This window comes from Marmota flaviventris, chromosome 3, assembly GCF_047511675.1.
Source record: "Marmota flaviventris isolate mMarFla1 chromosome 3, mMarFla1.hap1, whole genome shotgun sequence".
Classification (NCBI taxonomy): domain Eukaryota; kingdom Metazoa; phylum Chordata; class Mammalia; order Rodentia; family Sciuridae; genus Marmota; species Marmota flaviventris.
Window position 1 is genome coordinate 4059787 of NC_092500.1, and position 26613 is coordinate 4086399.

General features: G+C 42.8%; 1 protein-coding gene across 2 annotated transcripts in view; it reads right to left on the reverse strand.

Moving 5' to 3' along the window:
* The window catches only part of Atxn10 (ataxin 10), a 142516-nt gene that overhangs the window by 70256 nt on the left and 45647 nt on the right, over nucleotides 1–26613 (reverse strand). For both annotated transcript variants that reach the window (XM_027954634.2, XM_027954635.2), the window contains exons 6-8: nucleotides 14865–14945; nucleotides 8294–8459; nucleotides 884–992 (exon numbers count right to left, since the gene is read on the reverse strand). In XM_027954634.2, coding sequence (XP_027810435.1) covers nucleotides 884–992; nucleotides 8294–8459; nucleotides 14865–14945 — 356 coding nt within the window. The remainder of the gene's footprint in view (nucleotides 1–883; nucleotides 993–8293; nucleotides 8460–14864; nucleotides 14946–26613) is intronic.

A 26613-nucleotide genomic window follows, 5' to 3' on the forward strand; every position in this document is an offset into this window, starting at 1 on the left:
AGGTTCCCAGTTTTATAATGGAGAAATCACACTCAGAGAAGTTAGTAACTTGGCAGAGTGGGATGGCAACCCACACTCGTCCTGGCTCCACAAGGATTCTAGGTTGGCGGTGTTTTATTTTGATTATCACTAAAAGCACTGCACTCAAAATAGCACCCCAGGAGGGGATTCTAGCACCTCCTGCAGCTGACTGCTAGGCATCTGAGCCTCTGATACAAAGTCACTTTCCTTAGTCGATGGGCCTCGAGCATAAACGTGGCCTCTTTAATGGAAGAAAGCAGGGAACAGAGATGACCAACACCAAAGCTCGGCTAACCACAAGGAGCAGGTTCCATTTGAATTATTTTCCAAATAGCTTTTTAGTAAAGATAGTAATACTTCAAATAACGGCTTTCTGCTTAAAACTGCTTTCCTGTAAGAACAGAATATATAACACACATAAAGTACTTTTCTATGCATTCAGTAAATAAAATTGTGAAAAATTCCCTGCCAAGTTTCATCAAGTTAAAGTAATATAAAAAAATAAAATCATCTTCATGGTCACAAGCCTCCCCTCTTCCCTTCCCCATCATCTTGGTCACGCGCCTCCTGGTGACATACCCATTGCCAGCACCCGCACCACAGTCTCACTGTGCCCATCTTCCTGAGCAGGTGTTCCAAGGTCAACAGGAGGGAAGTGGTGAAACTTGATGTGGCTTCAGGTCCACCAGCCTCTGAAGCCTGAGCTAGTACCACAACACATGACTCCCCTCAAGAAGAAATACCCAAAACCCTCAAAGTGCATCAGAAAACTGAAAATTAAGAACCTGTGTTTGGATTTACATTGCAGCATGACGAGTCAGAGATTTCTTAACTAAAAACACTATGTGTGTACTTCACTCACCGACCACACGTTCCAGCAGGCCAGGAAAGCCCTGCAGATAGCCCAGCAGCTCGGTGTTGGCCGTCATTTCACACAGCACATCCAGAAGCCTAATGGTGGCCAGAGCCTCCTGCAAAGTATGTGAGAAGCTAAATGATTTCATTTTATAGATCACTATGAGAGAATGGAATACAACGTTAAATATGAAAGTAACATGTAACACTGCGTTTAGTAATGTAATTACTGAAAGGAGAAACTGAACCATGCAAAACAAAATAGAAGTATTAAATATGTCCTCAAATAATCATCTCCCTAACAGCAGACATCTGCCAGGGAGAATGCAAGATTATGTGTCATTATGTGTCTTCTTGGAGCAAAGAGTCAGAAAAGTTCTTATTCAAGCAAAAATACCTTCCAACAGCGGGATAAATGTTCAAAATTACTAGTTACGCGTACATAACATTTATGCAAATACTTTCTTTTTAAAGCGTTCCCAGTGTTCAAGTTCTACTTTAAAGATGCAAATATCCCATGAAATACATTAATTTCTTGTCCACAGGAATCCTGTAAAGTGTTGTGGTTGACAAACTCTGGCTTCAAGATCTCTGTATTATTTCTGGGTAAATAAAAACTTATATGCAGTATCTTGCTGGGTTGGAAAAGATAATATTATTTGAACATGTGAATTCACATAACTACTAAACGATCTACATCAAACAGACTGCATGACAAGGAGCTACCACATACCAGCTTCATGGCATTAGGTGGTCTACATGGAATTCAAAGAAGCAGTTTTTATAGAACTTTTAAGCCCCACTGTTAAAGCATTTGACAAAATGTGGTAGAGACTATAAGCTTAGGTCATAAAGATAACATTCTTCAAAAGAAAGATAAATTACTTTGTTAATACCAAACATGTACTTATTATTCTCTAATTAGGACATTTAAAGGTAATATCTTAATCTAGAAATCATAAAATAAATAGCAAGAAATAGCACATTTCTAATGCCTTGGATCTTTAACCCTACTTCATAGCTTTACTTGCTAATTACAGAGTTGGTGGGGGGGAATCTAGATTAGAACTCTCAAACTGTACTTTGAACATGGAGACTTGAGCTAATGCATGAATGTCTCAGGGCTCCGGCACCCTCTTTCCCATTTCTCCTGGAGAAACAGCTGGCTGATTGGGGTGAGGCAGAGCTCATGCAGACACCATGTGGCGAGGAAGCTGAGAGAGACCCCAGAGTCATCAACGAGTGAAAAACATCAGGAAGAATCACAACTCAACATAAGCCAGGCAGTTTTAAAATCATGATGCCACAAAGATAATTAATTAAACCAGTTCACTGGTCACCTTGGGGTGAGGGCACAGAACTGACCAATTACTCTGAAGACTGAATCAAGGGGCAATCAAGCATTTCCTTGCCTTAACTAAACCATACTGTCTGGAGCCTAACAGTTGGCTAGGGAAAGTTTCTCTTTATAAAATATGCCTGCTAATAAGTGACAAATGACTGTGACAGTCAAAATGCCAAGGCTTCACATCTCAACAGTTGGGAGATTGAAGTAATCATCAAGGCCCACCAACACCTCAGATATAGAAGGCCAATCATTCTGCGCCTCTGCTGAAAGTGGGCACCACAGCAACGAAACACAACTGCAAAACAGTAACCCATATCTAAACACACCTCAAGAACTAACCCTCTTCCACAGGCAGAACCCACCAGAGACGCACACACCAACATCGGAACCGTAGGCAACACCCCAGGAAAAGACGCCAGCACCTTAGCTGCAGCTAGCACACAGGAGAGGAGAGGAGAGGAGGAAAGGAAAGCCTAGGTATTCAAGGAAGGTGGAGACCTAACCCATTGTAGGCATGGCCATTATCTGCATCCATATTTGAAAAAAGAACTCGAAAAAAGTTTATCAGACAATGGAGAAAATCTGTACACTATTTATCTGGTATTAAAATTTTCCTGTTAAACTTTATAGGTACATTTATGATGCACTTGTGTCTGATGACTCCTCATCTTTTAGGGGTACAAGTCTGTGGATGAAATAAGAGTGAACTGTGGGACTGGAGTAGTTCAGGGGGAGCCCTGCCCAGCAGGCCTGAGGTCCTGGCTCAACCCTGCACCACACACACACACACACACACACACACACACACACACACACAAAATGAACCAGAAAAAAGGAAAAGAATGAATGAGGACACTGGAGCTGGGGACGGCTGACTGAGCTTCACTACACTTTCTTCTCTTAGTCTGTTTGGAATTTTCCATGATTAAAAGACAGAAATAAAGAGACAATGAGACGGGTTGAAAGACATGCACTGGAAGTGTCTTTCCAGTCCCTAAATTCTATGATATTAACCAAAATAAACCCAAAAGAAAATTAATTTATCCCCACCTAAAACATGCCCAATTTTCATCATTAAAGTCCTTTTATTAATAATGTGTTCCTAATGAGCATCTGGAAATTAAAATTAACAGCCAGGAAAATCACTCTTAAAAAACTAAGGGTAACGAGTAAAATGTCCTTCCAGATATTTAAAAGTACCCTAAAACTATATTAATTAAATCAGGTACTGAGAGACATACGCAAACAAAAGGAGCAACATTCCAAAACATTTTGAAAGGGCAAAAGGAAAAAAAAAAAAGACTGGTCTCCTGGTCCAACTCATCTCTCTAATCTTCAGCGTTTGAGCCATTCTAAACCTTTGTAAGTGATATAAGAATAAAAATGATGCCAATATTTTTGCCCAAAGATATGCAAATTAGTTGTATCAGGACAGAATGTAATTAATCGTTGCCTTCTGCAAAGGCCAGTTCTGCATGTATTCATTAAATACATTTTACGTGCATGTAACAAACATACATGGACATTTGTTCATTTAAACGTTCCTTTGCTACATACAAACATGTAGTTCTTTACGTTTTCCTTTCTCCAGTTAACATCGTACTGGCTCCTTCTATAAAAGCTGAACATCTAGAAATGGATCCAAACGTATGCAGCAGCTTACTACATCAGAAAGTACTAAAAGCAGTGAAAACAGTGGGCTGTTCACTACATGATCTGACTCGGTAACAGGTCAGCATTTGAGAAGCAAGGGGTATGTACTGCTCAGCAGAGTAAAAGTTCACGCTCAAGGACACCCCACTTACATGCACAGAAAACAGGCATGCAGAGGTGGGAGACTTGCAAGTCCACATGCCAGCAATACAGACATACTCAAACCCACCCCGACGCATACCAGGGACTTTATAAAATCTTCCACAGTCAAAGGACATAAATAATTCATTTGAATCCACACATCATTTCTTATCTAAAAATAAATTCTATATTAATCAAAAGTGTGGTCTAGGAACTGAAAGAAATGGGGTTTACAGGTATATATGTCTACGTTGTAAGTGGAGAAGTTTACTAAATTTCTAAATTTGACAAAAAAATTCAGGTCATTAAGGATAACATTGATAAGCCTAACTACATTAAGAACAAACAAAAAATTCTAAAAGCTAAATACACTACAAATAAATTCAAACAAAATTAACTATCAATGTCAAAGATAACCTAATATGCAAAATAAATGAACATACTGGCCCTGAAAAACAGTAGAGAAATGTAATTAGTCAGATTTGCAAAGGTTGTGTCATGGTTTAGATGTGAGGTGTCCCTCCAAAAGCTCATCTGGGAGAAAATGCAAGAAGATTCAGAGGAGAAATGATTAGGTTGTGAGCAGATGAGCCCAATCAGAGAATTAATCCCCTGATAGGGATTAACTGACTGGTTAAATCAAATGGTGGGTGTGGCTGGAGGAGGTGGGCATTGGGGTTTGGCTTTGAGTGTATATTTGTATCTGGCAAGTGAAGACTTCTCTGCTTTCTGATCATCATGTGAGCTGGTTCCCTCTGCCACAATCTTTCACCAGATGTTCTGCCTCCCTTGAGCTCTGAGGAATGGACTCCACTGTCTAGATCGAGACCTCTGAAACCATGAGCCCTTGAGTGAACTTTTCCTCCTCTACAATTGTTCAGGTCAAGTCCTTTATTCATAGCAGTGAGAAAGCTGACTAAGACCGTTGTGACCCACAGTCTTGCACTGCAGTGTTCTTTCATTTAGAACTGTCTCTAAAATGTAACTCTCTGACCTGTTATTCAATTTCTAGGTATTGATAATCCCAGATTTACTTGTCCAAAATTGCAAAGAAATGCCTAGAAAGATATTTACTGTAGCATTATTTTAAAAAGTTTCTTTTAAAAACCAAACCTGGAGGGCTGGGGTTGTGGCTCAGCGGTAGAGTGCTCACCCAGCACATGCAAGGACCTGGGTTCGATCCTCAGCACCACATAAAAATAAATAAAATAAAGGTATTGTGTCCAACTACAATTATGGGGGGGAAAAAAGAAAACCCTGGAAACAACTGAAGTATCTATAAGAAACAAATGAAAAAAATCATGGTGCATCTAAATAGTGAGATGCTATTCAAATATTAACAAGTGCATTCGTGTTAAGATGGAAAGATATATAAGTTTTATCACAAGTAAGTGACAAACCAAGTTAAAGAACATCATATGCAATAATGTGAAAAAGGAAATAAAAAGCATGTAGTTGTGTGTATATGCAACAAATATCTTTAGGAAAAAAAACAGAAATACATGCAAACAGCTCTGTAAAAAATAGGGGCTAGGCAAAAGGAAGGAAACTTCTTAACTTTGCTCTAGCTTAAATAATTTTTCACAACAGAGAAAATATTATTTGCATAATGCAATAATTTAAGCCCTTATCAAAATGGAATAAAACAACACTATTTTTACTTATTCCACTAATATACATTAAATGCCAACTGTGTAAAATGATTTAATATGGAGTTGCAAGAGCAAAGAATGAAAACCCTACAAACTAAGAATAATTCTCACCACATACAGATGTAAGGAAATATGAAGTTAAAAGAAATGTTTTTTGAGCATTCAGAGGAAAGGCAAGGCTCATGAGCAGTAAACAAGATGTGGGAAACTAAATCTCAGATCCTACAGATTAAGCATTCTGGAGCTGACAAGATGTATCCAACCTGGAAACAAGAGCAGGCGCATTGACATGAGAACCCAAGATGAATTCTATAAAAGAACACGTGCACAAAACTTGGGGTTCTATGACCAGGTATATAAGTTAAAAAACAAACACAATTAATATGACCCTTCTCACTCTCACTTTCCAGCCACTGCATTATGAGAACTTCATTGACTACCTCATCTGCAAGAGTGCCACCAATGTGTGAGCGTGGGCTTTGCTGAGAGGGGAGAGAAGTGAGCCCTGGATGTAGCTCTCACTGACTTTTGTGCACAGATGCCTCCGCCACAGGTGACTTCCAGCCAACCATGGACACCTAGCTCAAATCCTCGATGTGTGGTACCCAACTCAGAAGCTGGTGCAGGCCAGGCCAACTACACTGGGAACTATTTTAAACACACACATGGGGTCTTCTTAAGAACTACTGTGGCATTTACTTTATTTATTTACTTTTGCACCTATCTTGAAGTACAGCGAGTGTGCATTAATCTGCACGAGTCATAAGTGTACAGATTGATGCACTTCTTATCTCAGCTTTTCCTACTCCATTAACATATAATTCCTCCCACCTTAGAGAAACAACTATTTAAGGGGAAAACATAAATTTTCCTTAAAAAAAAAAAAAAAACCCACTAAGTAACTCCGTACTACAGTACTGAAATGCTTTCAACACAAGTCCTGGGAATGGACCAAAGCTGTGACTTAACAAATGCAGTGTTATGTCTTCCTGTCTCCTAGAGAAATTTTTAAAACTTTTTGAAGCACAGCTCACGGCTCCTCCTGCTGGAAACAGGGAAATCTATCCCCAGAAAGCAAATGCAAAGAGTGAGAAAGGACCTCCCTCTTCTCTACCACAGAAAAGGTCAGTGAGCCAGAACCTGATTGGGTGACCTAGCAGAGAAGACCCACAGCAAAGTGGCTTTGAGCCAAAGCACGGGCACAGAAACCCGCTCTCATGCAGAACAGTCACCGTCACGGCGGCACCAACCACAGGAGCTGAGGGCTCTGCACCGCTGCACACAGCACTCTGGGATGGCTGTGCCACTTCTGTGCTCTCTGCTCCTCCCTGGCAGTGGTAGGGTTAGGATTCCAATCCCTCCACCAACTTGTCCGCCTACTGCCAGCATCAGTCACTCCACTCCACTGGCCCATTCCAATCAGCACACAACAGACTTACCATGTTTTTTTCAAATATGTTCAAACTCAAATCAACTCTACTAAGGTATAACTCAGATGCAGTAAATCTCACCCACAAGTGCACAGCAGTGTGTGCACTTCCGTTACCCAAAAAGTCCTCTCCTATCCCTCTGCCTTTGGCTTCAGCCCTGGTGGCACGAAGGTCTGGTCTGCTCCAGTCTCACAGAACGGGAGCCCGATGCCTGCTCTCTGGCCCATTGCATATGGAGTCCTCCCTGCGACAGTAGCAGAGAGCACTCCTTTTGTCTACTGAGCAGATTTCCAGAAAAAGAACAATTCCAACCTTACCTCGAAAGGGAAGGAGGAATAGGTACATATAAAGAGAGACTCTCCAGCGAAGAGGCAGGAACAGAAGTGACGCCAGCTAGGCCTGTGCCCTCCACAGAGACCAGGCCCAGTGCTCAAGGGTAGGCTGGAGGGAAGAAAGCCACCTGGAGTGGCCGAGAGGGGCAGCAGGTGGTACAACTGGAAAGCTCCCACAATAGCTAGGAGAAGTGAATTTTCTAGAAGGTAGAAAATAGTTATAGATACCAAAAGGTTTGAAAGGTATATACTGCATACCTAGCAACTGCACTGCAAGGATCTCCCAGGTTAGTAATGTGAGTTAGTGATGTAAAAAGATGAACTGTAAAGATATCTACGACAGCACCATTTACCATAAGTAGAAGTAACTAGCAAACCTATATGTCCACCTACAGGCAGCTGGTCAAATAAATTATGGGAAATTCTTTACCTGGAATGTTTGTAATGACATTTTTAAAAGATATTCACAATGTACTACTCCTTATTTATTCAGCAAATATTTGCTAAGTGCCCACTATGGACATTCAGTACCAGGACGATGACCCACCTCCTACCCTCACAAAGCTGCCATTCAGAAGAAAGCCAACTCACAAGCTGGTGGCAGAACAACTCCACCGACATGTCCACCTAGGAACACATGGATCTGACGTTATCTGCCCTGAAAAATGTGCAGGCCACTTTGAAAGTCACTGACTCTGCCTGCAGGAACAAGGGCACAGCTTTCCCTCATGTGCATTTTTTTAAGTACCCCAGCATAAGGCACAGGACTCAAGGCCATCCTTCCAAGCTTCTCAGAGTGAGTTCTCCCAGAAGAGTGACTGGGTCGGAAAGCCTGCTTACTCCCTCACCCGAGGCACTTACCTCGTCCTCAGTGTGCTGCTCAGAGGTCAGCTTCAGCACAGTCCTGCACTGATCCACGAAGGAGCTTGCAATCAACTCGGCGTGGCGCAGAAACACTGGCACATCATCCTTGGTCAACGGCTCGTCTCCCACCAACTTGGCTATCATGAGGTCAAGCAGTGTGACCCTGTGAACATAAAATAGCTCTACCAAAACTGTAGCACACCAGAAACACCTACACAGACAACTTTAAGGTGATATTTTTATTATAAATTCCTTACTTTATTATAATGTTTAGGAAAATTTTATGAATAAAAGCTAATCTTCATCCACTACCTATTTTTCAAAATTTTGATTTCTCTGCTATTACTTGGCTATGGAAGCAAGACTAACGCACCTTTCATACCTGTCACTACGTGCGTGGTCAGTTTGAGCTCTGTGAACACAGCCACAGGAACAGCAGCCAGGTGGCGGGGCTGACATTTATCCATTACTTAGAGTCGAGACAGGCATTCTACACACAGGATCTCATTGGATCGTCACAGAAAGCCCGAGGAGGCAGGTCCTGTCATTCACCTCATACCAAAGGTGTGCAAAGGTGCGCAAAGGTGCAAAGGTTCGGTGAGGTCACCTAACCCGCGCAGAGTCACCTCTCCGAGGAGCTGAGCCAGCACCCCCACAGCCAGTGGCCCATGCTTTCCCCACTCACTTCATGGCCTTCCTTGAGAGGCCAGCTTTCTTCTGCGTTTAATTATTTTTGTTTACCAAAACACAATTCTGAAGGCCAACCTATGCCACTTTTATATCAATAATTAAATAATCAAACAATGATCTCCACTGAATAATCAATGATCTTAGGAAAAATTAATGGCCAACAGGCTAATCTATCCACATAGATCAAAAAAGACCTTGGATGAAAATCACATTTTAATTTGGGATTATATGCATAATCCTCATTTATTTTTAAACCAGAAAGAGAATGAGCACCCAAAATGTTTAGTAAATGGGCGGAAATGTACTTCAGTGAACATTCCTTACCAAGAGTAACACAAACTGTCTACTACTTCAAGTAAAATAGAGCCAGCATGGTCAAAACAGGAAAAATCACTTATAGGTCAGAATGTTCAAAACTCCCTCTAGGGTTGGGTTGTGGCTAAGTGGTACAGCGCTTGCCTTGCATGTGTGAGACACTGGGTTCAATTCTTAGCACCGCATATAAATAAATGAATAAAATAAAGGTCCATCAACATCTTAAAAAAAAAAAACCTCCCCCTAATCACAGCTTTCTTATAGCAACTACTAATCAAAATTAAAACAAGCAAACACATAGTCCCTCTCTTGAGATAATGCCAAGATGCTTCTGCTCTCCCCTGTTCATATATAATCTTAAAAACAATGGCCATCCTTGGGCCATAAGGCCAGACCAACCCCAACCCACACAGGAGGACGGCCAGGCATTTTGGTCCGTAGTTGTCTTTTTGTGATGCCTCCCCACACCCTGTTTGGCATCAGATTAATGCTGGCTGTGCAGAATGAGTTGATTTTGTTTTTATTTATTTTTGGTCAAGTTTGTGAAGAACTGGTGTTAGTATTTGCTTGGTAGAAATTACCAGCAACCCACTCAGCTTGGCCCCAGCGCTCCCTGTCCTTGGGTCCTGGGCTATCCCACAGCCCCAGGACTCAAGTTTCCACAGGGCTCTCTGGACACTGAGGGGCCCCACCCACAACTCCCCTCAGTTGCTGGCAGAGTTCACAGCTTGCTCCCTTGCTCCGTTGCACTCCCACATAAAGCAAGCACAGTGGCAGCAGGGGTCTGCCAGGGTATTCAGCAGCACTCGATAAATGTTCATGGAATGAACAGAAAAACTTTGTGACCAAAACAAAACTCAGCCTTGACCTCCCACTTAGTGCTCTCTCCCACTGCTCTCTTGAGAATATCTTCTATTCCACAAAGTGCAGTTTTCAGTATTCTCCAAACACACCCAAGGATTCCACCTGTTCTTGCTGTGCCATTTCTGCCAATGGAGAGGGCCCTCTTGTTGGCACAGAACTGGCAGGACCTTGGAGGATCTGAGCGCACCTCTCACAAGGTCCACTTGCCGTAGAAGCCTTGAGGGACCGCTGTACCCAACCCGGGCTCCTCGCCCACCCTGGCCCCTCCGCAGACGTGTCTTCCAATATGGTTAACAACACGCTCACTTTACGGCTCACTTTTCCCATAGTCGTCTCCAGCAGTTCACTGAGAGGCTGCATGGCCGGAGGCTGGGCATGTTCACCCTGACATCTCCTTCAAGAACACAGGACAGAGCCTTGTTCATACTAGGCATTCAACATAACTCACTGAAGTAAATCAAGTAACACAATTTTGTTTTCACTAAAACCACGGGGTGAGGGGGTACCTGAGGTTGTGCTCAGTGGCAGAGCACTCGCCTAGCACGGGGGAGGCATTGGGTTCAATCTTCAGAACCACATAAAGATAAATAAACAAAGGTACTGTGTCCATCTTTAACTAAAAAATACTTTTTTAAAAAAACCCATAGAGGGGTTTGGTGCCTGTGTCTTTCCTTTACCTCTGGTCTTTTCCTTTTGCGTGTCCTTCTGCATTTAGACCCCACTGTCTTCAATCTTATGTGATCACATATATTTACAAAAAAATTTGCTAGTATGATACATTGCTCCCGTGAATACATATGTAATTTATAAGGCACGAGAAACAAAGGTACCAATCTGGAGCCAGAAAACTTCTGCTTGCTGCTTTTAGAAGAGTCTTGCTGAGGCTGCCATCTGGTGAAGCCCCACTGCCATACAGGTGTGAGCTATAAAGCCCACGCCATTAAAATCCAATCTCAGTAACACTGAGGCTCGACATCCATTCTTCACTCACTCACTGAACCAACAGGCAGCAGTGGATCGACTGACCGTGGCACCCAAAGGGTCACACTTGCCATGTGGGTGTTAGCGAAGTACGTGGACTGATGGACATTCAGGAGAAATAAACCCTAGGAGAGAAAGGTCATCTTCTCTTAAAAATGTTAAAACTAAGTGATTTATAGGTCCTTACCCTGTGTGCTGATGAGCGTTTTAAATTCCTCACTATAACATGAATATCATTTGACCATAGTGGACTTCCCTGAGGCAGCATCATGCTACGGTTACTGACAGGGACTGGAGTCAGACCAGCTGCATGAAGCCTAGGCTGCCGCCTGTCCCCTGCAAGCTGGTGCAGCCACATAGGACTCCTCCCCAGTGCCCACATCGACTAGGCAGGTACAGCAGCAGTACAAATCTTCTAGGGTGGAGGAGAGTTTTATTAACATCTGTCAAGTGCTTAGAAAAATCCCTGACCAGGGCTGGGGTTATAGCTCAGCAGCAGAGCGCTTGCCTCGCACATGTGAGGCCCTGGGTTCGATCCTCAGCACCACATAAAAATAAATAAAATAAATAAGGATGGAAGGAAGGAAGGAAGGAAGGAAGGAAGATCCCTGACCTACGTTAACAAGCACTATATACAAATGTAAGGGAAAAGTATAAATGTTTTCAACGGTAATGTATTCATAGAAAAAGCAGTTACTATGCAATAGCACAAAAGACAGAACAAAGATGAACTGGTTCTTACAGTGACCTTTCTTACATTTAGAATGTGATCAACTAAATGTTAAATTTCTGATTAAACCACATATTTACATATAAAATAAGCATTTTGGGGAAGACCAAGATCTAATTCTAGAATATCACTTTAAATTCTCATTATTCCTAAAAGTGCTATAACTTATTGTCTGCGGCCCAAGAATAGCAGATCCTTCCCCCAACTTCCATCCTGAAGCAACCCAGATGTGCCTCCTCTGAGTCCCAACCTTTCCTGCCCTGGGCACAAAGGAACACATGGACAGAGACGAAATCTCTGCTGCCTCCCTAAGATCCTTAACTCCAGAACGACAATATCATTACCACCTACATACGAAATGCTACAAAACAGCAGTGCCCCTTTCTTGATATCAGACACCACGTAACTGTGGTGCCTCGGCATTCAGAACACACAGAAACTCACGGAATCTCCACAGGGACAATCCATCAGGCAACAACATGCTTTGACTTAATAGGTTTTTTTTTTTTAAATATTTTATTATTTTTTTTTAGTTGTAGTTGGACACAATATCTTCATTTTATTTTATTTTATGTGGTGCTGAGGATCGAACCCAGGGCCTCGCACGTACTAGGCAAGCAATCTACCACTGAGCCACAATCCTAGCCCCTTAATAGGTTTTTTGACCAATAAAAAAAATTCACATGACATACTTCCCACATCTGTAATTTAACTAGAAACTGTGTGTCTATTAAGACTCAATCTAGGCATTAAAACTTACTCAATTTCTGATAATGATAAATATGGGTAGGTGATCTGACATTTTCTTGCCTTACTCATCAGGCTAGTCTTGCACACCCCAGACTGTCACTTTAGTGGACAACTATAAAATGACAGCTAGTCACCAGATAAGGACGTGCCCACCAATGGATGAGTGACAAACAAAACACAGTGTGTGCATCAAGGACATCACAAAAGCAACTAAGGCTGTGGCAGGAAGGAAAGAATTTGTCAAGACACTGAGATGGTGCACCTGATGCAGCTCACTGACCGGTGTGAAACGGAAAGGTCAGGAGAAGGGCTGAGGATAGTTGAGGTCTCCAGCTTGGCAGATGGTATCACATTAACCAGGCCACTAGATAAGCCTTTCGTGGAGGAGTAAAAACATTCATTCATTCACTCTTGCCTTCAATGTAAAAAAAAAAAACACAAAAAAACTTTTTTTGAGCACCTGCTATGTGCCCAGGACTGACTGGACATGTGGCCACCAAAAAACAAGAGGGATCAAGTCCTTGTCCTCAAGCACCAATGACCTAATGGCAGTGTGCCACGAGCAAGCAGGGACACAGTGCCTGACAATAACATGATGAGATGGCAGCACACAGCTGGAAGAGAACACACTAGAGACTCAAGAGCAGAACCTGGCATGGACAAGGAAGTACCTGCTACAGGTGGGTGTTCCTTGAGTGACAACAACAAGTCATTAGTTTATCATCCAATTTAGTTCTGCAATGGATTAGTTTAATAATATCATTTGGTCGGCACGGTGGCACACACCTATAATCCTAGTGACTCGGGAGGATGACGCAGGAGGATCACAAGTTCAAAGCCAGCCTCAGAAACTTAGCGAGGCCCTAAGCAACTCGGTGAGACCCTGTCTCAAAATAAAATATAAAAAGGGCTAGGAATGTGGCTCAGTGATTAAGTGCGCGCACACACACACACACACACACAATGTGATATACATTTCAAAAACTATATATAAGTATATAAAATTTGGCAGGAACATGGAAGATAGAAATTTGAATATTAAACTACAATTAACTGCTGCATTCTCCTTTTAGTCAGGTGTTCCCCACTACAAAGCAATTAGCAAATATTAGTACTAAATATTATACATTTATTTTAGGTCAAAACAATATAAATTATTATTTTTCTTCAATGAATGCAAGTATATGGTAGCAGTGGGGGGTGGGAGTACCAAATTTATAAAACCGGTATTTAAACTGATTTTTCAAGCATGAACTTTTCTTTTTTGTTGAAGACTTTTTACTTAGCAAAAACCTACAAAGTGTGTAAAGCTTAAATACTGGAACATAAATACATAGTAATAATTCCAAAACCAATGCAATTATAAAGACTTTGTTTATGATTTTAAAACGTTGTAAAATATTTAAGTTTTTGATCATTAGATCTGTGATTTCTGAAAACTTTATTTTTCCTAAGGCAATACTTCTAATAAGACACATACTATTAGAACAGAAAATGTCCTGCAAATTATTTTCTTCAAACCTCTTATTTTACAAGTCAAGAAACTGAATCCGAACAAGGCGAAAAGTCCCCACTACAGCCATATGAAGGACTGCCGTCACAAGGAGGCCTGAACAAGGTCTCAGCACCTGGTGCTACAGCAGCCAAGGGCCCCAGGCAGATACAATTTTCTTTTCATCTGAATTACTTATCAAAAACTATAAACCTAGGGGCTGGGTTGTAGCTCAGTGGCAGAGCACTTGCCTAGCATGTGTAAGGCACTGGGTTCGATTCTCAGCACCACATATAAATAAATAAAATAAAACTCCATCGACAATTAAAACCAAAAAAAAAAAAAAAAAAAAACTATAAACCTAGCAGAGCATATTCCACATAATCAGACCACGATATAAACAAATGAGCACATGTCAAATGCACATCTATATAATACACAGCTGCATAAATCACTATTATAAAATTAAGGCACAAGCATAACATTTTGTTCTTGAAGTGTTTTCTGTTTTTTTAAATATTCTTTTACTGCATAACGGCACCAACCTGAATCCTGCAATTCTACGTAAATCACTGCCTACTGTGGTCAAGCTATAATGTCAGCCAAGCAATTTAAAACCAGCACCAACACAGAAGCATGTACTTAGAGGTCTGTGCCAACCAGGAAACCACACAACTTCTCAGTCCGGCAGCAGGATGCACCATATGGAATGCTAAATACTCAAACCACACTGGTTTTGGGGTTACCTTTCTTGATTGCTCAGTTTGGCATACATGGCTTGCACCAATTCCGGGCTTTTCAGAAAGTGATCCGTAATGATCAAGAACCTAAGAGAAAAGGGGGAAAGTTCGGTTACTAGAATAGTAAAACAGACTAGTCTTGTCGACTTTATAAGCACTTCCTTTCACAGAACTCTTTATTCTGCTATAATCCCAAATGCTTCAGAAGGCTCACATTAACAGCTAAAAAAGGAAAAATACTCCTTAAACTACTGTCTCCAACTGAAAACTTTACTGAAATAATTCAAACTGATTGAACTAGAAGAAAGGGCTTACCACAGGTTTTATCTAAGCTGAGAAAGGAAAACTCTTGCTGTAAAAAATCATGAAATTTCACTACAAGCTCAGGAATAGACAGAAAGCATTTTGCATTGTTTCAGTCAAAAGCTTGGTGCTCTAAAACTAGGGAAACCGTCATGTTCCGCTTCTATCTAAAGATACGCCAACACAGCAGAGATGCTTCTGCTTGGTCCTCCACCCTGAGGAGCTCTCAAGTCATCAGGAAGACTCCCTCACTGCCAAGGAGCAGACTCCTCTGAACTCGCGGACCAATTACGAAAGCCCCAGGCAAAGAATATAGACATATTTCTTCAAAGTACCACTGTGACATCTAAAAAGATTGAATGGTATTATAAATTCTAGGTTGTATTTACCTGAGGGCATCTGAGGAAAAGGTTTAAGAACTAAGGAATGCACTGTTTATGACCAAGGTTACAGTAAAAAGAGTTGCCTATAAAATATACTTTAAATACATTACAGTTTAATCACTTGTTAACAAATAAAATAATACAGTAATGTCATGCAGTATGATACCCAAGTGAAGCACAGGGACTACACAACACATCAGCCTTCAGGTAAAAACAGAATCCAGAGCTGGGCATGTGGCTCGGATGGCCTAGCACACACAAGACTCAGGGTTCGATCCCTAGCACCACTAAAAAAATAAACTAAAATATAAACAGGTACTATATTTCTTCTATAGCCTTTAAAGTGGCTGGTCACTTTGATGTACAATATTTCTAACAATAATTAATAATATTCAAAAATGTCACACAGTACTCTCTGCAGCACACTGTGATCAGCACTTATATCAACTAGGACACCAAGCTGCATCAGCAGGAATCCATGCACTCAAAGCCAGGCTCACCACAAGACCCAGATCCTAAAGCCCATTCATCATTCACTCACTTGGAAATCAAAACATTTTCCTATAAGAACATTCATTCAAAAACACAATACTCTAAGTACTACTAGGCTAGGGCTACATCACAAGCCTTACTTCCAAAAATATTCTCCAAACCATGCAGAAAGACCTACACACAGACAGACATGACAGAAGAAAGTGTTAAGTGCCACCCACAGGCAGGCACACATGGTGGCTTACAGAAGCAGCAGTGGGTTGGGGAAGGAACGGGAGAAGACCAGAGAAGGGGAAGCGGTGAATCCCTGGGAGAAGAGGGGCAAGTGGTCACATGAGGGGGGAACAAAGAGGACCTGGAAAAACAGCAAGAGGGTAAGAAGAGCAGTGAGCTCAGGGAGCACAGGCAGCAAAATACCACTAGGGGCCCCAGAGGGAGGGGACCAGGAGGCCTAGGGGCACCAGGCTCTGCCTTCAGAGAGGTTTCCACTGGACAAGTCTCCTCAACGAAGGCCTGGGCAGATCAAGATGGAGGTGGCAGCCACACCTGCTCTCATGGCATCTGCAAGGAATGTCCTCTTTCTTCTTAACCAACTTTTGCAAGAATCCACTTCTACACTTTTCTGCTTTCTATGTCACTAATTTCTGTCCTGTCTTTTATTCTTTCCTTCTCTTTTGTTCAGGGTTTACTGTGCTCTTCTTTTTCTCCCTTCAGAATGTACAACCTCAGATCTCTGATTCCAGACAAGTGAAACAAAGGAAGGCCTAGAATCAGTGACCTGAGGTCCTGCAAATTAGTAAGACAGGAAGTTATAAACTTTCCTAAACACTGTTTTTGCTTTTATCACACAAATTCTGATGCTTTTTTTTTTTTTTTTTTTTTTTGTACCAGGGATTGAACCCAAGGGCACTTGACCACTGAGCCACATCCCCAGTGCTATTTTGTATTTTATTAGTCACAGGTCTCACTAAGTTGCTTAGGACCTCACTAAATTGCTGAGGCTGGTTTTGTACTTGAGATCCTCCTGCCTCAGCCTCCCAAGCCACTGGGATTATAGGCATGGGCCACCAAGCTCAGCTCACGAATACCATTTTAAACCTCAGCAGGACTGGCAGATCCAAAACTATGTAAGACTGCTAACATTCTGTAAGCAATGATGTGGGAAAGAGAGCAAATGGGGCTGAGGCTTCCACGAAGGGAGGCTAGGAGGGGTTTTCAGAAACCTAAAATTAGCACTTCCCTTTGACCTGGCAGGTGTGCTCGTGCACTTGCCCCATTATCACACCTGCACACACGTAATGTGACCTGTAGGAACAGAGTGTTCACTGCAGCACCCCTGTGGTCATGGAAACTAGAGATGCCCATCAACAAAGAGACCAAGGGAAAGAAACCCTAGTATACTGGTCCAAGGGAAGAAGAAAAAAGTGAGAGGACTTTATATAACAATATGGAAGGACATCAAATATGTACCATGGGGACAGGAAAGAAGGAAGCGCTGACTGCTCAAGGGATGGTGAATGGCTGGGAGGGCAGAGAGGCATTGATATTTGAACCACATGCGTGCATTATCTATCCAGAAACTATATAATTTAAGCAATGTACAGGAAAAAGTAATCTCAGGCTCAGCTCTATTTCTTGAACTTCCTGCTGAAGAGAGAAGGTGTTGGCACACACTGGGAGAAGCAGCATTCAGAGGGACCTGGCCCTGTGGATTCCAGGAGGCGATACAGAGATGCAGAGAACTCAGGAAGGTTAGTCTTCAGAGTCGCTACTTCTCATCACAGAGTTCAATCATTTCTCCAAGATAATTTAATAAAAAGTCTTTATTCTCTTCCCAAGCCAGATACAGTAAATACCTCTCCGTCATAGCAATTCAGTGATACGATGATTCAGATCGTCCAAAGTCAAAGTCAAAATCTTATCACTAAAATGCAGTCTTCACTACTGCCTTGCAAGGATTACTGTACACAAGTCAGGTCACAGGTGAACCATGTAGTGCAGATGTCTTTTCCTCCTCCACAACCGCCTTCCCATCCTCCTTTCACTTCCAGGGCAAGGGCCTGTAGTGCAGAAGGCCTGCCCCGGATGAGGCATGCTCCCTGTGTGGCTTCTTAAGTCAGTGTTTCAGGGGAAGTTTTTTAAAATTGTAGCTGTCTGTTATCTTCATACACATACAGGCATGCAATGTCAAAACTATACTCTTCATGTGATTTCACTGACTGCAAGAAGCTAGAAAATATTTTTTATATTTCACTGATTAAATGAAGAAGTTAAGTGATCCTGGACTTAGCTGTGTCTCTCTCCTGTGCTCGAGATCTAGGGAGTCTCAGCCGCAGCTCTTAACTTAGCAGTGTGCACAGAGCTTATGAGGCTGCTGCAAAAAACTACCTCCTTCCCCTGTTAAGAGTCAAATAACATTTTCACTGGGTTAAATGTGAGCAGCATTAACAGAGAAAAACAGCAGTCTGGTTCAGTGATCATGCTTCTTCCACTAAAAAAAAAAACTGAGCCATAAGCTGGAAAAAAAAAAAAAAACTAAATGAGCTAACACTAGGGCACTAGGATTCCCAAAGGCTCCCCATGCAAGGCCCTGGGCAAAAGCACCACACACAGGCCCACCCCAGCCACCCTTCCTTCCAGGCCCTGTTCTCAGGGGAGGGCTGTGAACGCTGAGATCTCACAGAGAACTGAGCCGAGTGTGTCCCAACATGCACAGGGAGTGACGCTGGGCACAACACTTAACCTCTCAGCATCAAGGCCTTTGCTTCTCCCATTGCTGGTATCAACATGTCAGAATCTAACCCCAACAGAAAGGAAGAGAGATCAAACAGCAGGCAAGCCCTGAAGCAGCCGCAGGCAGTGAAGATGCAGCACCAGTCCACAAATAGCTTTAAGTCCTTAAAAAGTGTCCGCCACTTTGTTTTCTTGTCTCACATCCCTTTTTCCTTCTTTGAATAACAAGAATTTTTTTCTTTCAAGAATGAGCCCAAGGGGCTGGGTGTGGCTCGGGGTAGAGCACTCGCCTAGCACATGTGAAGCACTGGGTTCTATCCTCAGCACCACATAAAAATAAAATAAAGGTACTGTGTCCATCTACAACTAAAAAATAATCATTAAAAAAGAAAAATGAGCCCAAGCCTGGTGTCTGGAGCTGTCGGTCACACAGCCCGGCAGCCCCACCACAGAGCGAGCAGAGGGCCCTTTTCTGCCAGAAAGAGGGCTGTGCAGGGATGATTCACTGGCACACCCAGTACACATTCGCCTAGGTCACAACTCCTTGTTTTTTAATTCCCAAATTTCTCAATGTTCACTAGTCAATGTTTATATAGGAAAACTTTTACTTATATCCTAAAGTAATATTTACAATATTCCACAAATAGATGTATACACAGAAAGTCACAGGTTCCCTTCCCTATTCAGTTGGTGGAGAGTCCAAACTGCATGGAGGTTTTGAGAAGCACTTCCGGGATAACGGTGGTAAGAAGCAGCACGGCGTTTCTGAAAACCACACTAACCCATGGCAATGAGAAAGACAGAAACAGGGCACAGCCTGATAGCTGACCCCAAATGATCCTCAGTCTATTGCCTACACAGGTGTTTGGGTTATACTTATTAATTTTTTTTAAGAGAGAGAGAGAAAATTTTTTAATATTTATTTTTTAGTTTTCAGCGGACACAATCTTTATTTTATTTTTATGTGGTGTTGAGGATCGAACCCAGCGCCCCGCGCATGCTAGGCGAGTGCATTACCACTTGAGCCACATCCCCAGCCCTATACTTATTAATTCATTTTACTTAAACCTTTTTATTTTGAGATAATATAGATTCAAGTGTCATTTTAAGAAACACAAGAGACTGGATGTATGTACCCTCCACCTAGTTTCCCCCATAGTAACATTTTGTGAAGCTGCAGCGCATCCCAACCCAGACACCATGGCTGACACAATCCACAGGCCTGACAAGGCCTTCCTGACTTACTGTACTCCCACTGTGAATCTGTGTGTGTGAGGATGCGCACTTCTATGTCATCTTATCACTCGTGTTCACATCGCCACCGTGACAGTTAAGCTAACAGAGTGGTTCCACCACCCCAGGGACCCCTTGTGTGGCTCTTTCATAGTGACACCCCCCCTACATCTTGGGCACCTTCCCCAACCCTGACAGCTGTCCCCAGTGTCTATGATGCTGACACCTCAGGAATGGTATGTAAGTGAAGAGACACTCCACCTGACCTCCTGGGTTTAGGTTTCTGTCTTTATCTGTTCTTTTGCTTTACTCAGCATAATTTCTGGAAGATTTTTCCCAAGTTACTGCTATATCAATAATTTGTTCCTTTCTATTGCTAATATTCCAGTTTTGATTCTATTTTAAGAAACTGACTGGGGTTGGTTTTATAACATTCCCATTTTTAAAAAGAAAATAGGTTCTTAGTCACATTTTTGCACAAAATGATGTCCAAGAAAAGATTACTGATGTTGAGTAAAGACCCTTGGGGTATCTCTCCGAAGGCAATGACCACCAGGTAAGCCCAAAAGCAACTGTAGCCAACGGTGCCACCAGCTGCCTGGCCCTTCAGCAAACACTGCACACCAAAACTGGCCAAATGCCAGGGCAGCAATCTCTGCCCACAGGGCTGGGTGATACATACTTAGGCAAGCCAACAGTCTCTGTCACCAACACTCGGCTCCCCTGGCAGCAGAGAGCAGCCAAATACATGCGTGACCTAAAGAGCTTGTTTGGAAACGAGCAGTGTGCTGCAGCTTGCTAGCGTATGTTCTAGGTGACCTGGGCAGGATGATGACCAAGACAAGCTCCAGGCTCTAGGGCCAGTCCTACATTCCAGCACCAAAACACAATAGCCAAGGAAACAATGCATAGAATGTGTGACTGTGTGTAGTGATGGAGACAGGAAATGAATGGATGAGAGGAAAGTAGAGAAACAGGTGGGGAGGGGACACGCGGACACACCACCCCCAACACAGGTCCCAGAGGCCTCTCGGGAGAAAGGGCAATAGAGGGGACCCTGGGGACCAGCCATGCACAGATCTACAGGGAGGTCGTTCCAAGCAGAAGGAACAGCAGGTATAGAGACTCGGGGGGCAACTAACTCGGGTGTTCAAGAGGGATAAGAACGCCTGAGCCAACACACAAGTGGAGAAAGAGAATCAAGACGAAAAGGTCGGCCGCAGCAAGGGCAGGACCCTGCTTCTGGGTGAGGGCTCCTTGAAGCAAGGGAGTAGCAAGAGTGACAGTAAATCGTTAAACAGCCCCTCTGGCTACTGTGAAGGAATCAGGAGTGAAAGAGGAGGGACAGACACGAGTGAAAGCGTTCTGGCACAAGACAAGAAGGCACCTGGATGTGTCGCAGCAGTGAAGGTGCAACATAAGCAAACTTGGAACTGGAAGACAGAGCACAGGAGTCTAAGTGGGCAGAAGACTCTGGAATGACTCACAGGTCAGAACCTGGGCAGATCCTGGGCCCCAGCAAGTGGGCTCAGGGTCTCTTCTAAAAACTGGTGGAACCACGCAGGCTTTAAGCGTAAGCAAGCAGAAGTTGGGCTGAAGCCTTGACAGGTTTGAGACGCTGACTTAAAGCAATTGCGAGGAAGCTGTAGGCATTCATCTGGAGCCTCGACAAGAGGCCAAGCCCAGGAACCTCAATTTGGAGAGCATCAATTCAAAGGAGGTGTTCTAAACTACAATACTAGATGAGGTCATCCAGGAATGAGCCCTGATACAGTCAAGTGGCCGAAGGACCAGCCAGGGGCCACCAACTGTGAGCAGATGCAAAGAATAGGAGCCAGGAAGGGAGGCAGAAAACAAAGCTGAGGACAAAGGCAGCAGAGAAGGAAGATGAGGCAAAGATGTGACAGGAGGGTCAGCCCCTGGGCACACTGGGCCTGAAGCCAAGGACTCTGTAGTCACATAAACCAACAAATTCCCTTCTGTACACATGCTGGCTGCACTGGCCTTCCATCACCATAACTACACCACAGTGCTCGTCACCTGCCAGAACACTACCTTGTCAGGATCCAAGTAAGAACACTGACATTGCCTCAGGGACTTGCCAGTCTAATGGACAAGTGAATGCCTCAAGAGCCTTGCAAGTGGGAACACACAGACAGCAGAGAGCAAAAGGGCAAGAGGTCCCCAGTGCAGAAGGAAGGACAGCTGAACCTAAGCTGAAGTGGACAAAAACACAGGTACCTGAGGCATACCCGGGAGCAAAGGGAGCATCAGTCTGGAAATGAACCTTTCTCACACAAAAGAAGTCGACTACATAACCCAACACGGACAAAAAAGAACACTCTACTCACAGCCACGTCACCTCTGTAAGAAATTGGATACAAGCTCAAAACAATGACCAAAGCTTATCCCAAAAGGCCAAGCTCAGTGCTCAGACCTGCCCTTGAGATGCAGACCTCTTCCTGAAGATCAGTAATTCCTGACGCGGTATAAAGGGCAAGCGTTCAAGCCTGGCACGCCTTCGATCTTTCTCTGCTGGGTGTTAGTTGTGCAACTTTGATGTTGGGTCTCAGGGCTCTCTTGCACATGGCGGCTGCATGGACAAAGTGAAGCAGCCAGAGCAGCCCAGGTCAGCAGGCACGTCCCCTTCTCTGCGTCCCAGTCCCACAGATTCACAGGGAGTCTTTTCTAATGTGCCAACACAAACTCACCATCAGATGAACTCAAAATAGAAGGCTTGGACTCATCTAGGGCTATCTAAGAGTATGAAAACATCTGTCACACCTACCAACAAAAGAAACAAACATTTTTAGAAAGACATTATCCCATTAACTCAAACCAAACAGACCCAAAGACTTCGTTGCCTACACTTTCCTGTGACTCCAGTACACCCAAACAAAAAGACCCAGAGTCACTGAAAACTTTCATTGTCCCTTTCTAAGAAAAAAGAAGAAATGAAGAGATAATGAGCCCCTGAGTTCTAAGATCATGTGGTGTGATGCTCTTTGCCAGTCATCTCACAAGGCAAGGGTAAGAGGAGCAGAAGATGGGTTTTCTCCAATTTTCAGGGAGTTAAAAAATAAAATAAAATAAAAAATAAAAGACAGCTTCTGGAGCCTCTGCGTAGTCTGCAATCTCATCGTTTGCCAAACGCAGAGCTTCTCTCCCGTCACATGGCAAGCACCCAGCGCAGGATGACAAAGGCTTGCTGACTACCATGCTGCCATCCTGTCTTCCATCTTATGCAGTGACCTCTGATACCGTTTACCTTGGGCTGTTCTGAAGGGGACTTTATATTTGGCCATTATGACCCTGGCCCTTTATTCCATGCTGTTAAAATACACATCCAAGATACTTATCAAATAAAATGAAATTCAGCTACAGGAAATTTCCCTAAGTGAGCTGACTCAAGACTCATCCTGTCATGTTACATTTGCATGCTGAGGGACATTTTCCAATTCAAATACACCAAAATATTTTCATGTACTATCTTCCGTCTGTTTGCACATTGCAATTCAAATACAAATCAATGTTCAGAACATAAGTAATTTTAAATGAAGGTAAAAATTTCAACAGAAGGATAATAGTTTACACAAAAAGAGGCTAAAACTGAAAAGACTGAAGCCTCACATAAGAAGGAAAGTGGGATTAACAGAGGCCACCTGGAAGCAGTCTAGGCCCTGAAGAACTGACCAATGTGAGGAACACAACCTGAAAATCAGATCTGAAGTGAACAGGAGAAGATCATTAAATGTAAATGACAGAAGCACTGATAAGTTTTGTACTGGAAAAAAGGGTCAACTCCTCAAGACGATGTAACAATTACACACACACACAAGCACACACAACAAAGACGCCTGAAAATAACTGAAGCGAAACCTGAAAGAACTGAAGTGTAAGGACAAAAATTTACTTCTAATGATGAACAGGACCAGGCACAAGATCAACAAGGAAACAGGGGACATGAACGGCACCACACACTAACCAAACCCAGAGGTACCTACCTACAGCACACCCCTCGTCCCAAGTGCACTGGGAATACACTCCATGGCAGGCCATGCCATGGGCCATGGAACAGCCTCAATGCCTTCAGAAAGAAGGAGACCATATAAAGCATGTGTTCCAACCACAATGGAGTGAAATTATAAGTCAATTTTAAAAAGGAGATTTAGGAAATACACAAACAAGTAAAAATTAAACATCAAACTCCTAGAATAAGCAGTGGGTTCAAGGAGAAATCGCAGGGGAAATAAGAATATAACTTGAGATTGAGGCCACAAAAAGCACCACATTGCAAAACTAATGGTACTGAAGGACGGGAATGAAAGTGGTTCCTATGAGGACGGTGACAGATCCTCAAAGAGAGGGAGACGGCAGAGCAGCAACCTAACTTCCACCCTAAGAAACTAACAAAGGAAGAGCAAAACAAATAAAGATATACAGCAAAAGAGAGGAAACAGAAAAATAGAGAACAATCAACAAAACCTGAAATTTATTGTCTGGAAAGACAAAAGCAAACAAACAAAAACCCTTTAGCTACAGTGACTAAGAAAGAAATAGAAGGCTTGAATTACTAAAATCAGGACCAAAGAGGGGGCTCCTACCAACCTTACATAAACAGATCCTAAGGAAATACTGTGACTAATCATGTGCCAACAAATTAGAAAGTCCAACAGACCGAGTTCTAGAAAGGCGCTAAGTACTAAAGCTGACCCAAGGAGGGGCAGATAATCTAAACAGACCTATGACAAATACAGAATGAATAAGCAACCAAGACCTCCCCAAGACAGGACGCTCACTGGTGTATTCTACCAAATAATTAAAGATTAACACCAATCCTCCACAAACTTCACCAGAAAATAAATAAAAATAAAACTAATACATTCTGTAAAGCCAACATTAATCTGATGCCAAACCAGGAAAAAGGGAAAAATCACACACAAAAAAAGACAACTACAGACCAATATGCCACTTTATATAGATCTAAAAATCCTCAGCGAAACACAGACAAACTAAGTCCATGTAAAAAGGACTATACACCATCAACAAGCAGAGTTTGTTCTAGGAATGCAAAGTTGGATTAAAATACAAAAATCAATCACGTGTATAAAACATTCATAAACTAAAAGACAAAGCCATAGAAAAAGACAAAACCATCATGTCAACAGACACCAAAGAATTTGATAAAACGCACCACCCTTTAACCACTGAGAACATTCGACAAGACGAGAGCACCCAGGATGCCTGCTCCCACTCTGACGAAAGGCAGCCAGAAGCCCCCACGCTGCCACGACTCTGTGGTAAAACCCAAAGCCAGGACTGACATGAACCACTCTGTCCACTCAGACTCAACACTGCACAGAATCTCCAGTGGGGGCACTCAGGTAAGGAAAGGGCAAAACTCCAAGATGCGTGAGGATAGGTTCCTAGACGCAGGAAACCCCCAAACACCACCAAAATCCTGTCATGACAACAAACAAGCTCGGCAAGGCTTCAGGACACAAGATCAATGCACAAAATCAACTCTATTTCTTTCTCTACACAGCAGTGTTTTCTTATGCATCACTAAATACCATTGATGAAATCAAGAAAACAATCCATTAGCAATCGAATAAAATATTTAGAATAAATTAAAGTCATGCAAAACTCATACAATAAAAACTACAAAACATCACTGAACTTAAAGAAGGCTTAAATACATGGAAAACATCCCCTACTCATGGTTTGGAAAACTTAATCTAGTTAAGATTGCAATATTTTCAAAACTGATCTACATATTCATGCAAAATTCTAGCTATTTTTTTTAACTGAAAAGATGATCCTAAAAAAACATTGAAATGCAAAGGACCCAAAATAGGAAAAAAAAAATCTTGAAAAAGAACATCGTAGTTGGAAGACTCATACTTGCCAATTTCAAAACTTACTATTAAGTTACAAAATCTGGCTAAGTCCTGGCTAAGAGAGAAAATAAACGGGAAACCAAAAAGAAAAAAAGCCTGGGTGGAGCCTCAGGGACCTACAGAACAAAACCAGAGGACCACCACTGTACAGGAAAGCTATTCCCCCAAAGCACATGGGGACCCCTAATGTGCCCAGACACCAGAGCTTCAACAGCAGCTCACCTGAGCCTTAGCTGAATGCCCTGTGCTGGTTCTGGACCAGGAGAATATGCAAGGCCTGAGGCCACCACCTAGGGCCCTGCCACATCCTCAGGTGGGCTGTGACTCTCATGAGACAGTCCCGCAGAGGTGTCACTCTAAACAGGGTTGACGCTTTCTGCCCTAGCCTCATCAAGCTGTGCCACAGCAGGACCCTGTCCAGTGGCTCCCCTGCCATGGGCCATCTCACAGTCACATGCCTGTCACCCACCCCTCTGGCTGCTTGCCTCTGTCCATTCAGGAACAAACTGTCTAAACCTACACATGGCTGTTGTCTCTTCATGTCTCTTCACTGGTCACCACAATGGCCTGTGTGTGTAACTGGCGTGGAGTCCCAAAGGAAGAGAGGCAAGAATGAATGTAGGGTTGAAAAATATTCAGATAATGGCTGGAAACGTCACAAACTTCATGAAAGACATAAACCTACAGATGAAAGAGGCTGAGTTAACCCCC